The 13,024-nt window shown below is 48.6% G+C and overlaps 1 protein-coding gene across 2 annotated transcripts in view; it reads left to right on the forward strand.

Annotated features, from left to right (window-relative positions):
* The first annotated feature begins 7,615 nt into the window (after positions 1-7,615).
* HCN4 (hyperpolarization activated cyclic nucleotide gated potassium channel 4) overlaps positions 7,616-13,024 on the forward strand; it is a 117,674-nt gene continuing 112,265 nt past the window's right edge. For both annotated transcript variants that reach the window (XM_083475605.1, XM_083475606.1), the window contains exon 1: positions 7,616-8,567. In XM_083475605.1, coding sequence (XP_083331731.1) covers positions 7,723-8,567 — 845 coding nt within the window. In that variant the 5' untranslated portion in view covers positions 7,616-7,722. The remainder of the gene's footprint in view (positions 8,568-13,024) is intronic.

The raw sequence follows: 13,024 nt of genomic DNA on the forward strand, positions 1-13,024 counted from the left end.
GTGCACATGGTCCAGATGCAGATTCTGACCAGGCACAAGGTTCTTCTCCTAAGGTAGAAAAGCCAGAATATAAGAGTGTTCCAACATCGCCAGTCAGTAGGCCTAGCAGACAGCAAAAGCGAAGCAGGTCGCCTGCAACACCAAGCCCAAGGGAGGTATCTAAATGGAGGTCTTTATCCCTAGAGGCACGTCCAGACATAAAGTCTGAGACAGATTCTGACAGCCAACGGTCAGAGGGGGCACAAGAGGAGCAATTGCGCAGGTCAAAACGTACCACAAAGGGCAAGCCGCCAGAGCGGTTTAAGGTGACAAGTGTATATGTAAATATGGCACAGTGTGAGCCAGATAGCTATGTAGAGGTACAACAGCTTCCAAGCTCAGAAGCTGCAAAGTGGCAGGAAGCAATGGAAAAAGAGATGGCTTCAATGAAGTCTCTCGGTGTGTTTACAAGTACAGAGCTTCCAAAAGGGCAACAAGCTGTAGGTTGTCGATGGGTATATCGTTTAAAGCCCACAACTACTGAGGAGTTGCAATATAAAGCCCGACTAGTCGCAAAAGGGTTTTCACAGCGCAAAGGAGTTCACTATTCTCAAATCTATGCCCCTACTTCAAGATCGGAGTCATTAAGAATGCTTTTAGCCTCTTCAGCAAAGAAGGGAAATAAGCTGTTTCATTTTGATGTCAATGTGGCTTATTTAAATGCAGACTTACAGGAGGAAGTCTATATGACGCCACCACCAGGTTTTGAAGGAGACAAGCCAAACCAGGTCTGGCGCCTACACAAATCCATTTATGGGTTGAAACAGTCCGCCCGTAATTGGAATTCCTGCTTAAACGATGCTCTAGAGAGCATGGGGTTCAGAAAGAGCGCAGCAGATGCGTGTCTTTATCTAAAAGGCTCGGGATGTGAACAAGAAGCAGTCTTGATATTTGTTGACGATTTATTATACAGTGGAAAGGACGATAAACTTGCACAACAATTTGCCACAAAGCTTGGAGAAAGGTTTCAGATAAAATCACTAGGCAATGTATCTGTTTATCTAGGAGTTAAAATTCAGCAAGATGAAGATGGGAACTATTGGCTCAGCCAAGAAGCTAAGATCCAGCAGTTGCTGGAAAGGTTTAAAATGGACAACTGTGCTGGTGTTAAAACCCCAATGGAGTTAAGTTACACAAAGGATGCTCAAACTGAGCAACAGGCAGAGTTCAGTAATCCCGGGGTTTACCAGTCAGCGATAGGCAGTCTACTCCACATTGCACAGTGGACTCGGCCCGATATAACATATGCTGTCAACATGCTGTGTAGACAAGCTGAAAAACCATCAATGCATGCTTGGCAAGGAGTAAAAAGGGTTTTAAGGTATCTTCAAACTACCAAAAGGTTTCGCTTAAAACTATCAGCAGAGGGCAGCACACAACTTGAATGTTGGGCTGACAGCAGTTGGGCTGATGCTGGACCAGATAGAAAATCAGTGTCAGGAATGGCGATAAAATTTGGAAATGCACTAATTGGTTGGAGATCAAGAAAACAATCACTTATAGCTTTAAGTTCAACTGAATCTGAGTTCAATGCATTATCAGATGTGTGTAGAGAACTGGAATTTTATAAGCAACTGGTACAAGAATTGTTTGGAGAATGTTCCCTACCTATCAGAGTGTGGGAAGACAATCAACCTTGTATTAAACTAGCTAAATCAGGTCAATTCAAGGCACACACAAAACACTTGGATATCCGTTATCAGAATGTATGCCAAAGTGTAAAACAAGGTTTAATTGAACTAAAGTATTGTCCAAGCCAAGAAAATCTCGCAGACGGTTTTACAAAAGCTTTGAGTCCGCAATCTCATAAATGTTTCTGTTCAGGTTTAAATTTGAATTAAGGTTGGTACAGCTCAGTGTTACGAGCGAGAGGGGGTGTTGGTATTAAAGGGTTAAGAAGCTCTAGTCAAGACGCTCTAATCACTGAGCAGCTGGAGGTCGTTAGGCTTCCAGGAATGTGAGTTTGTATAAATAGTCAACTCACTTGTGTGTTTGCCTCCTTCCTTTTTCCCCCTTCCTTTCTTTTGGGGCATGTTTGCTGAAATGTGTGATTCTTCACCAGGGTTTTTTGTTTTTGTGTAAATAAACCTTTTATTTGAGTTCCAAACCGCTTGCTCCAAGATTCCTTTATTGAAAAGATGCTGACTCTCCAGCCCTTCTTGAGCCGCTGTGCGAAAAGCTCTGCTGTAATGGGACATTGTGGCATCGGAAGCGCACTGGACATTTGCTAACCATTAAACTAATTAAAGTTTAATGGGACATGACATATGGTTGTCAAGCCTCTGCTTAAAGACCTCCAAAGCAGGAGACTCCACCACACTCCTTGGCAGCAAATTCCACTGTCAAACAGCTCTTACTGTCAGGAAGTTCTTCCTAATGTTTAGGTGGAATCTTCTTTCTTGTAGTTTGGATCCATTGCTCCGTGTCCGCTTCTCTGGAGCAGCAGAAAACAACCTTTCTCCCTCCTCTATGTGACATCCTTTTATATATTTGAACATGGCTATCATATCACCCCTTAACCTCCTCTTCTCCAGGCTAAACATGCCCAGCTCCCTTAGCCGTCCTGGCAAGCAGAGCATCATGTGGAAAAAACTGCACACTGTACAGAACAGCCATGCAGGATCAGACCACAGTCCTGTCTACTCTCGCATCCTGTTTCAACCAAGGCTTCTAAGGAAGCAGCTCACTCTTATTTTGCCGCCACCCCCCGCAGCTGGCAGTCAGTTACACTCCTCCTGCATATGGAGGTTCTTTTGAGTTGTCATAGCTGACAGGCCATTGATAGGTCTCTCCTTCTCCATGCATTTGGCCAATCCCCTTTGAAAGCTGCCACATCCTGCAGGAAGGAGTCCCTCAGATTACCTGTTTGCAGAGTGGGGGAAAAATATACTTCCTTTGATGATCCCAGATCTACCATTTCACCCAGTTTACAGGGTGAACCTAAGTCCTGGTGTTATAGGAGAAGAAAAATATTCTTTTTTCCCCCTTTTCCATTTCCCCCCAACTTTACAAATCTCTCTCATGTACCCTACTAGTCATCATTTCCCATAATATATGCAAATATGATTCGTTTTCACCGGACTCACATCATTCAGCTTGGTGAGTTTGGCGCTTTCTTAGCACAATTTTGATTTCTGCCTGTCTATACGATGTCTGGAGAAGGTGATATAGCACAAACGTCTGGTCCAGAAATATTAGCTAATACGTTATGCAGTTGCATTCCTGCCATGCAAGTCTTGCTCTCAGTTGATATTTCTCAGCCCGTTGTAAATAAGGTCAGAGAAGAACTTCCTCCCTCTAATAAATCATTCAAAGTGCATACGGCCCGATCAATCCACCCTTTTGCACATAATTGCTTTATTCTCAGTGCCTAGTGATGGATTGTTCCAAGTTGGAAAGCGCACGTGGGGAAATGGGTCAAAATGTAAGCTTTATGCAATTACTCACCCACTGTATCTACTAGCAAATCCAGCTGGAGGGGCTTCACCCCCCGCCCAGAAGATGTTTATATATTAATGTCACTGGACCATAAGGGGAGTCCTGCCTTTCTAGCATTCATTCATCCCCCAGCTGCCTGATGGGAGATAAGCTTTCCCGTCTCCTGAAAGCTGACCCTGTGCATCTCTTGAGATGCTATACCCACTAGAGAGGTCCACCTGCTTTCAGGGGCAGGGAAGACTATGCTATTCCATTGAGCTACTGAGAACTGCTGCCTCCTTGAAAGATTATTTTAATCTGCGGCAATTTTTATTTTTTATTTTTTTTATTTAAATTTGTATTTAAGCATTTTCCATATCTTAGTACATCAGTTATACAATTGTCATCATTTTTCTGCGGCAATTTTTAATTCTGATGCTTTGGGTGTTTTTTTTAATCCTACAGTACACACTGAATATACTTAAAGTTGGGAAATAAATGAGTACACTAAATCAAACCTTTAAAAAAGAAGATGGCACTTAGAGCCGTAGCTTCTCAGGTTCTAATTCAAACTGCTCTTTTAGTTTATCAGGTTAAATAGCTATAATAAAAAAGTTCCTTCCAGTAGCACCTTAAAGACCAACTAAGTTAGTTCTTGGTATGAGCTTTCGTGTGCATGCACAATTCTTCAGATACACTGAAACAGAAGTTGCCAGATCCTTCTATATAGTGAGAAGGTGGGGAGGGGTATTACTCAGAAGGGTGGTGGGAATGGGAGATTGGCAGATAGCTGAGATGAGCCTGTTGACGACTCTTAACGACTGCAATAGGTCTTACAGGAAAAGGCAAGGGGTGAGAAGGTGAAAAATGGCTTAGTCGTGTATAAAGAGATAAGAATCCAATGTCTTTGTTCAGACCAGGTCTCTCCATGGTTTTAAGTTTGGTAATGAGTTGCAATTCAGCAGCTTCTCTTTCCAGTCTATTTCTGAAATTCCTTTGTAGTAAATAAACAGGTTAAATAGCTGTGTGGGGAGAGGTCATTCCCAGTGGCAGAGCACATCCTTTGCCTACCAAAACTCCCAGGTATTCCCTTGATCTCTCAAACAGAGTCTCCGGTTTTAATTGTGGAGTTGTTTTCATAGATTGTTTTATTGCAGAACTAGCACTTCTACAGGAGGCAGCACATAATACGTGTTCCACCATTGTAAGAAATTGAACTTTTATTGTAGCAGCACCTAAATTTTTGAACTTAATGCCTATTATCATCAGGCAAACAACTCAACTCTTTTTGATTAAAATAGTTTTGTTTAAGCAAGCCTATCTCAACAGGTTTTATTTCTTTTTAGCTTGTGTTATGTTAAATCATATTTTAAATATTTTTATTACCTGTGCTTAACTGTTTTTAAATCAATATTTGTAATGCTTTGTTTTATATTGTTGTTAACCACTTGGGGTTTGTTTGTTTTTTAGTCTAGCAGGATATAAATTCTGCTAAACAAATACAATAAAAGTGCACGTTTTAAATATGAGAATTTGTATTTTAATGTTTGTGCAACTGGTTGTTATATTTGTAAAACTCTTAGAAGAATATTTTGACATTAAGTAGTATATAAATTAATTTTAAAAAACATCCCTGTCATCCCTGATGCCTTCAGTTGAAGGCTGTCATGTACCAATCTCACTGCCAATCAGATATGGACCAGTGGTCTGACTCAGTATAAAGCAATTGGCGATGTTCATATGCACAGTAATTTTCAATGCATTTCTGGTCTAAGGTGCCAGAAACAGGATGCGCTTAAGTCAGAGGTTGGACAGGATGGACTCAAAAGAATCCTTCTTCATTTGATCAGTCAATCAGGCCAGATTTCCAATCTGCATGGGGTATTGTTTTTATTCTTTTGCATTGATAAATCATCTTCATTTCCTCATAAGAGACTCTACAATTGCAAGAGCAAGGGAGAGAGAGCAAAAACCTTTTGGTCCCCAAATTTCCAGGAGCAGCCTTCATCATCCTGCCTCCTGACAGGTGTTCTGGACTACAGTTCTCATCATTCCCAGCCAGCACTTGCTGGGAGTTGCAGTCTGTAGTATAAGAGTTTGGATTTGATATCCCGCTTTATCACTACCCTAAGAAGTCTCAAAGCGGCTAACATTCTCCTTTCCCTTCCTCCCCCACAACAAACACACTGTGAGGTGAGTGAGGCTGAGAGACTTCAAAGAAATGTGACTGGCCCAAGGTCACCCAGCAGCTGCATGTGGAGGAGCGGAGACGCGAACCTGGTTCACCAGATTAGGAGACTACCGCTCTTAACCACTACACTACACTGGCTCTCATATACAGAGGATATCAGGTTAATGAACGCTGTCTTGGGAGCAGCTGAGTTAAGCCTTTAACGTGCCAGAAGACTCTATTTGAGGTTTGCAATTGCAGGCACAGTTGCTCTGGAGTAAGCACCATTCAATGCAATGGGGGCTTACTTTCTGAATACACAACATTGATGGAAGCTAGTCAATTAGGGCAAACGGGGCATTGCCCTACCTACCTCAGTCTGTACTCAGCCAGCCCCCAGTGACCTGTCTTTTTTCTTACAACCAGTCCAGAAAGTGGCGCTGCCTGTCGACTCCCCCCTCCTTGGTTTCTGTTGTGGCCCTTGTCGAATTCAGCAGGGAGGCAGATGAGGACAGACCTAGACTACACCTGTCATTGGTTCTGGCTCCACCTACTGTTGGCCTCCTGCCTTACATCTCACCAGCCCCAACGGGCACTAACCACCACGAAGCTATGTGCCGCTGCAACAGAGACAAAAGGCTTCGGTCTTAGCGCCCCTGCCATTCTATAGACACGTCTACTCAGAAGTAAGTTTCACCCGGGGTTCCTGCAGACTTTAAAATAATTTTCATTTATTTGCAGTGGGCATGTACAGTGCAGCATGTTCTCGACACAGTGGTGGATTTAGCCCGCTTTGCGTTTGCATCACTGCTGTCTGCACGGGCTACAGCGCCACAAAAGCAGCACAACACGAAACGCAGACATCTGTGGCTGCTGAGGTTGGCGGGAGTTGCAGTCCAAATCATCTGAAGGGCACTAGGTTGGCGAAGGTGGAGAGCCAAGAACCTTGCCCGCCTTTACTCGGGAGTAAGTTCCGGGGTCTTCAATGGGGCTTACTCCTAGCTGAGCGCAGCACTGCAGCCTTCCATGAGCAAATGATAGCACTTGAGGGACAAGGAGTGTGTGTGTGTGTGTGTGTGTGTGTGTGTGTGAGAGAGAGAGAGAGAGAGAGAGCGCATCAGGGGCTTTTGGATTTCCTTGCGCTCCCTCGTCCTTCCGCCCGCGACCCCCCGCTCCAGGCAGCAGCCGAGGCGCCCCAGCCCGCGCCCGAGACGCGCACGCCCACCCGGCGTCCGAGGCGTTGCCCTTTTAAGAAGCCCGGCTGCCAGCTCAGGTAGGCAGAGCCCATTGGCAGCGGTGGCTCCTATGGCAACCCAATCGGATCAGCTGGCTTCATGAATATTCCCAGGACCAGGAGCTGCTGCATGAGGAATCAGGGATGGCAGCAGCAGCAGCAGCAGCAGCAGTGATGTAAGCGGCGCCCGGGCGCTGGATGCTGCTGCAGGTTGCTCGCGCGCTCCTTGTTTATCGCGGGCCGCCGTCGAGGCCGCGGTGGGGCGAGTGGCCCTTGTGGCGCGGGGGCTGCCGGCGGCGGGGATCGCCCTCCTCGGCTCCTCAGCAGGTGTTGCTCCGTCCCTCCTCCCCGTCCGCCTCCTGATCACCCTCCTTCTCATTATTATGTCTGCTTCGCCGGAGACGCGGCTGCCCGGGCGCCTATGGAAGCTGCCGCCGCCGCCGCCGAGATGCAGCCGTGGCGAGTGCTGAGGAGCCGCCGGCTGGGTGTCCCGCTGCCCCGGGGGGCTGTGCAGCAGCAGCAGCAGCAGCAGGCGGCGGACGGAAGGGTCACCGCGGCGGCGGCTCAGTGGGACGCCAGCTAGCCAGCCCGGGGAGGGGCTCTCCGCCTGGCGCACCCCGCTGCCCTTTCGGAAGCGCTGCATCCTCGACCCGGCGCAACCCCGGGAGGACAGGAGAAGGATGGGTGGTCCTCGGTGTGGCGGTCTGGCTGCGGAGCTGAGCGAGACCCCGTTTTAGAAGCTCCTTGAGGAGGGCGCGGGTTGGGCAGGCGCGGAAGAGAGCCGAGGGGGTCCCCACCACCAGCCGCCGGCCTGCAAGCAGGTCTCCCCCGCCCTCCCCCACCTCTCCCCGAGCGCGCGGCCATGGACAGGCTGCCGCCGTCGATGCGCAAGCGGTTATACAGCCTCCCGCAGCAGATCGGCCCCAAAGCGTCGATCATGGACGAGGAGGACGAAGAAGCCGGTGGAGGAGGAAGAGGAGGAAGCGGATGCAGCGGCGGCGGCGCCGACAAGGACGCCCGTCGCAAAAGCATCAAGCTGAGGCCCTTGGCGTCGGCGCCGCCAGGGGGAGCCCGGGGGCAAGGGGCAGGAGAGCCCTCGAGGCCCGGCGTCGGGGATGCGGGCGGCGGCGGCCTCGTGGAAAGCGGAGAGGCGGCGGCGGCGGCGGCTTCGTCGGCTGCCTCGGGGGCGCCGGGCTGCCGGGGCAGCGGCAAGAGCAGCACCAACGGGGACTGCCGGCGTTTCAAGGGGAGCCTCTCGTCTCTGGCCAGCCGCCACCCGCACGACTCGGGCGAGGAGCGCCGCCTGATCAGCAGCGAAGGGGACGCGGCGTCCCCCGGCGACGAGCGCAGCCCCTCGGACCTGTCGGACACCGAGCCGGGACCCCCGGCTTCCTCGACCCCGGCGGCAGCCTCGTCCTGCTCGTCCCCGCCGGACCCTCCGCCTCCTCCCTCTTCGTCCGCCTTCGTGAAAGTGGAAGGGGGCGGGGGTCCCGACGGAGCGGGAGGGGGCGCCGACCAGATCACCCCGGACGACGAGCAGCGGCTGGGCCAGGCTGGCTTCATGCAGAGGCAGTTCGGGGCGATGCTGCAGCCGGGGGTCAACAAATTCTCCTTGAGGATGTTTGGCAGCCAAAAGGCCGTGGAGAGGGAGCAGGAAAGGGTTAAGTCCGCCGGCTTCTGGATCATCCACCCGTACAGCGATTTCAGGTAAAAAGGGGAAAGTGGGGAGGATGAAGCCCCTCCCCTATCTCCGCCTCCCCCACCCCACCCTTACCCAGCCACAGGTAACGTTTGGCACTAAGCGATGCAGTTAGGCAGTTGGGGGGCTCTGCGCTCAATGGCCGTGGGAGTCTCCCCCTCTTTAGTGCGAGCTAACGAAGTCCTACTCAGAGTAGACGGCTGCAGAAGTCACGGTGACTCTTTCCAGTTGGCGCATCAGGTGTAAAAAACATACACGGGAGGCGTTTCCCAGCCAAGTTGCCTTTTTGAAGTCACCCTGCAGTTGGCGCATATTAATTTTGGAGTCGGGATGCACACATTGGGTTGTATCCAACTAAGTCCCATTCAGGGCAGACCTACTGAAATGAATGGATTGGGTCCTTTCGTTTCAATGAGCCTACTTTGTGTAGGGCTAACACGGGCAACAGCTGTGCACTCCCTTCCCTGACTTTGAATGGTCTTCCTCTGCCCCCAAACTCTTGTCCTGACAGAGACTCCATCTGCCCCAGTTTCCCCAGTTGCATAGAGGGCATCACTGGTGGAGGAGGATGAGTCTCTCCTTGAAGATGCCACTAAACTTTTACATCTCAACATCCTTCGACTCTCACATTTGAAAAGCAACCTCTCCACCTTCTGGCGTCAAAATGATGGGTTGTCACCAATGTTACGCCTGCTCTGTTGGAATGAATGGACACGGTTTACTTAGGTCAGTTAATTCCAATGGGTCTTCTCTGAGTAGGGCTTGGATACAGCCCATGATGTCAGAATGAGATGTATGTGTGCAATGACTCCAAAAGGACAAGGTGATGGGGAAATTTCTACTGCCCTTATTTCTGTGCACCTGATGCACCAACTGCAAAGCCTCAAACCTTGGAGAGAGTCATTGTGACTTCTTTGAACAGATCACAGGCGTGCTTACTCGGAAGTAAGACCCTTGTGTTCACTTACTTCCTAATAAGGTTGCAAGAAATGTAGAATTCCCTTCTTGGGACTTGCCTGGTGGAACTCAGTGGGACATGTTTCTGAATAAACATGTGGCATCTGGCTGCATGTGTGGATAGGACTGCAGCTGCAGAGTCATCCCGAAATCTCTCCTCCCCAGTCCCAACAGCCTGGACGAAAGGGCCTTTGGTGGCATAGCCCAGGTATTTAGCATTGCAGCATCCTGAGCCAGGGATATCTGTGAATCAAAGGGTGTCTCCTTCATAGAATGAGCAATCAGTGGTGCAGTCAAGTAAATTGAGACTTTGGTCCCTCCCCCCTCCCGCTGCCTTTAGCTGCTAAGCCAGCCCTGCTGCCCTTGTATGGGTGTGCATGTTGCCCCCCCTCTCATTCTGCTGAGTGGGGTCCCCCTGGACCTTTGCCTCCAAATCCTGCTCTGATAGTTTCCCTGTGAAAGAGTAGAGAGATGTTGCACCCACTAGAACGTCTCTCCAAATGTCTAGTTTTAAAATAGACTAACCAATTAAGCTATTATTTATTTCCAAAAAAGCTGCCCTTAACTCTGCCGAGTGGGAATCAGAGGGGGAGGAGCTTTTGTTTTTGTTGAATGAATTAACTTCACAGCTAATTTCTTTCAAGTACATATTCGGTAGCAGAGAGAGAGAGACTGAGGGGCTGTGCTGTCAAACGTTTCTGAATTAACTGGTGCCTGGCAAACTTTCTTCTACTAAATATGTATGTAATATGTTGCAATCAATAAGAAATGATTTAGTGCAATCAAGAGCTGGGCCTTATTATGTTGATTTTAATTACAACCGCCTTACACAATAATGTTAAGAGGAAATAAAGAGAAGAGGCGTTCAGGTTTCTGGAATTTACACTTTAGCAGGGTGGCGCTGGAGGAGATGATAAAGGTTTACAAAATGAGGCGTGATGTGGACAGAATGTTTCCCCCCCACCCCCACCCATTCTTTGCGCTGGAACACAGGGCCATCTAACAATCCTGGACCGGCAGTAAATTCAGGACAGTTTATAAATAAATTTTACAGCAAAGGAAACTGCCGTAATCCGAGTCAGCCCATTGGTCCATCCAGCTCAGTATTCTCCAGGCATAGGTAAACTCGGCCCTCCAGATGTTTTGGAACTACAACTCCCACCATCCCTAGCTAGCAGGACCAGTGGTCAGGGATGATGGGAATTGTAGTCTCAAAACATCTGGAGGGCCGAGGTTGAGGAAACCTGGTCTTACTGACTGACAGAAGCTCTCCAGACATTCTGCATGCGGAGCAGATGCAGACCCACAGAAGGGGTGACCTGTACATTGCCACTGGATTGCAGACTCCCATCAGTCCCATCCGGCATGGCCAGTGATTGGAGATGATGGACACTGGTCCAACAACATCCGGAGGTCCATAGATCAGCTATCCCCGGATTAAGCAACACCAGGCCACAGCAGCTTGGGGTTAGTTTAATTTAATTATGCCCTACAAATTGGCATACATCCACACCTTTGTTGCATTGTCTGGGAGGAAATGGAGCCATTAGGAACCAATGGTGAGGCTGGTGGTATCTGGTAGTGCACACTGAAGAAAGACCCAGAAGCCTGGTTTGTTTCCCATTTAAGTCGGCGCTTGCAAGTGTCCTGGCTCCCAAACCCACAGCTGACTGAGCACAGAAGGAGTTCTGCAGGTCACATCACAGCTTAAAGCTGGGGCGGACAACCACAAGCCCAAGGGCCAAATGCAGTCCTCCATGCATCTTTATCTGGCCCTTGAGACTTTTCCCGGGCCACACCCCCTCTGTAAGCCACACCCCTCCCTGGACTTGCTTTGTACCCTCTGAATGTTTTTGCCTGCCTGGAGTGTGGCCTTGAAAGTGTCCCCTGCTTGTCTGATTGCAGAGATGTGTATGTGTGCATTCATGCTATGTGACACTCACTTGCAACCTGATTTTGACAAAAATTAGCAATGCAATCCTTGAGGCAGTTTCCTTCCTATGAGGACCCTCAGCAGTGTATAGCAGGAACGGTGTGGGTTTGGCAGTAATGCTTGATACAAGTATAGGACCATTGCCATGTTGTAGTGGTTAGGGGGTAGGCTAGGACCTGGAAAACCAGGGTTCGAATCCCCACTCAGCCATGAAGCTTGCTGGGTGACCTTGGGCCGGTCGCTCATTCCCAGCCTCACCTTCTCTGCAGGATTGTTGTGTGGATAAAATGGGAAAGTGGGGATAGTATGCAGACTATTTTCAGCTCCTTGGAGGAGAGGTAGGATATAAATTGAATAAATACTGAAGGAGAGACTCATTTTAAATAGGGCTTATTCCCTAGGAAGTGTGTGCATGTGTATGGGGTAAGGTAAAGGAACCCCTGACTGTTAAGTCCAGTCATGGACGACTCTGGGGTGGTAGTGCTCATCTTGCTTTACTGGCGGAGGGAGCTGGTGTTTGTCCCCAGGCAGCTTCCGGATCATGTGGCCAGCATGACTAAGCCACTTCTGGCGAACCAGAGCAGCGCACAGAAATGCCGTTTACCTTCCCGCCGGAGTGGTACCTATTTATCTACTTGCCCTTTGTGCTTTCGAACTGCTAGGTTGGCAGGAGCTGGAACTGAGCAATGGGTGCTCACCGCATCGCGGGGATTCGAACCACCAACCTTCTGATCGGCAAGCCCAAGAGGCTCTGTGGTTTTAGATCACAGTGCCGCTTGTGTCCTAATATGTGTATAGGGGAGTCCAGCCTAAAACTACTTCTCAGAAGCTTTTGCTTCTGTGAAATTTTGCAAAACTCTCAAGTTTTGTTTTGTTAATGTCTTGTCTTATTTAGATTTACTTTTTTTTAAAAAATAAATTTTTAAGTATGCCTAATGTGTTCACACCTTTTTGACAGCAACTCTCAAAAGAATGGGAGGAACACAACTGCTTTGTAGCAAGGAGCTAACTCATTGCATTGTAAGCGCCTTGCTTTTTTTTTTGCAAGTGGCTCTTTGGCATGCTTGTGTTGGGCTTCGATGAAATGAATGGCTTCGCTTTTTCAATAATCCTAGGCTCCCCAAAGCGGGGGGTGGGGGTGGGGGGCACAGCTTGGTGGTAGAGCTTCTGTTTTGCATACAGAAGTTTCCAGTTTCAATCACTTGACATCTCCCCACCCTAGAGCTGGCATTCAGAGTTACACTCCTCCTAGATATAAGGACAATTAAAAAATAATAATCATCTGTAGACAGTTTCATATCCAAAACAGACACAGATGAAGGCTTAAAAGGCTTGTTGAAGAGGGATAGTCTTGTTCTGCTGCCTCACACCTTTTCCTTCTTATTTCCACTTGTTTATTACATTTATATCTCAACTTTTCCTCCAAGGATCTCAATCTGGCATGCATGGTCTGTCCCCCATCCCGCTTTCTATTACAACAACCCTGTGAGGTAAATTAGGCTTTGAGACGGTAACCGGCTCAAGGTCATGCAGAGAGTTTAATGGCTGAGAGGGGGTTCAAACCTATCTCTCTCC

Source organism: Podarcis liolepis, assembly GCF_965112155.1.
Source record: "Podarcis liolepis genome assembly, chromosome: 14".
Classification (NCBI taxonomy): domain Eukaryota; kingdom Metazoa; phylum Chordata; class Lepidosauria; order Squamata; family Lacertidae; genus Podarcis; species Podarcis liolepis.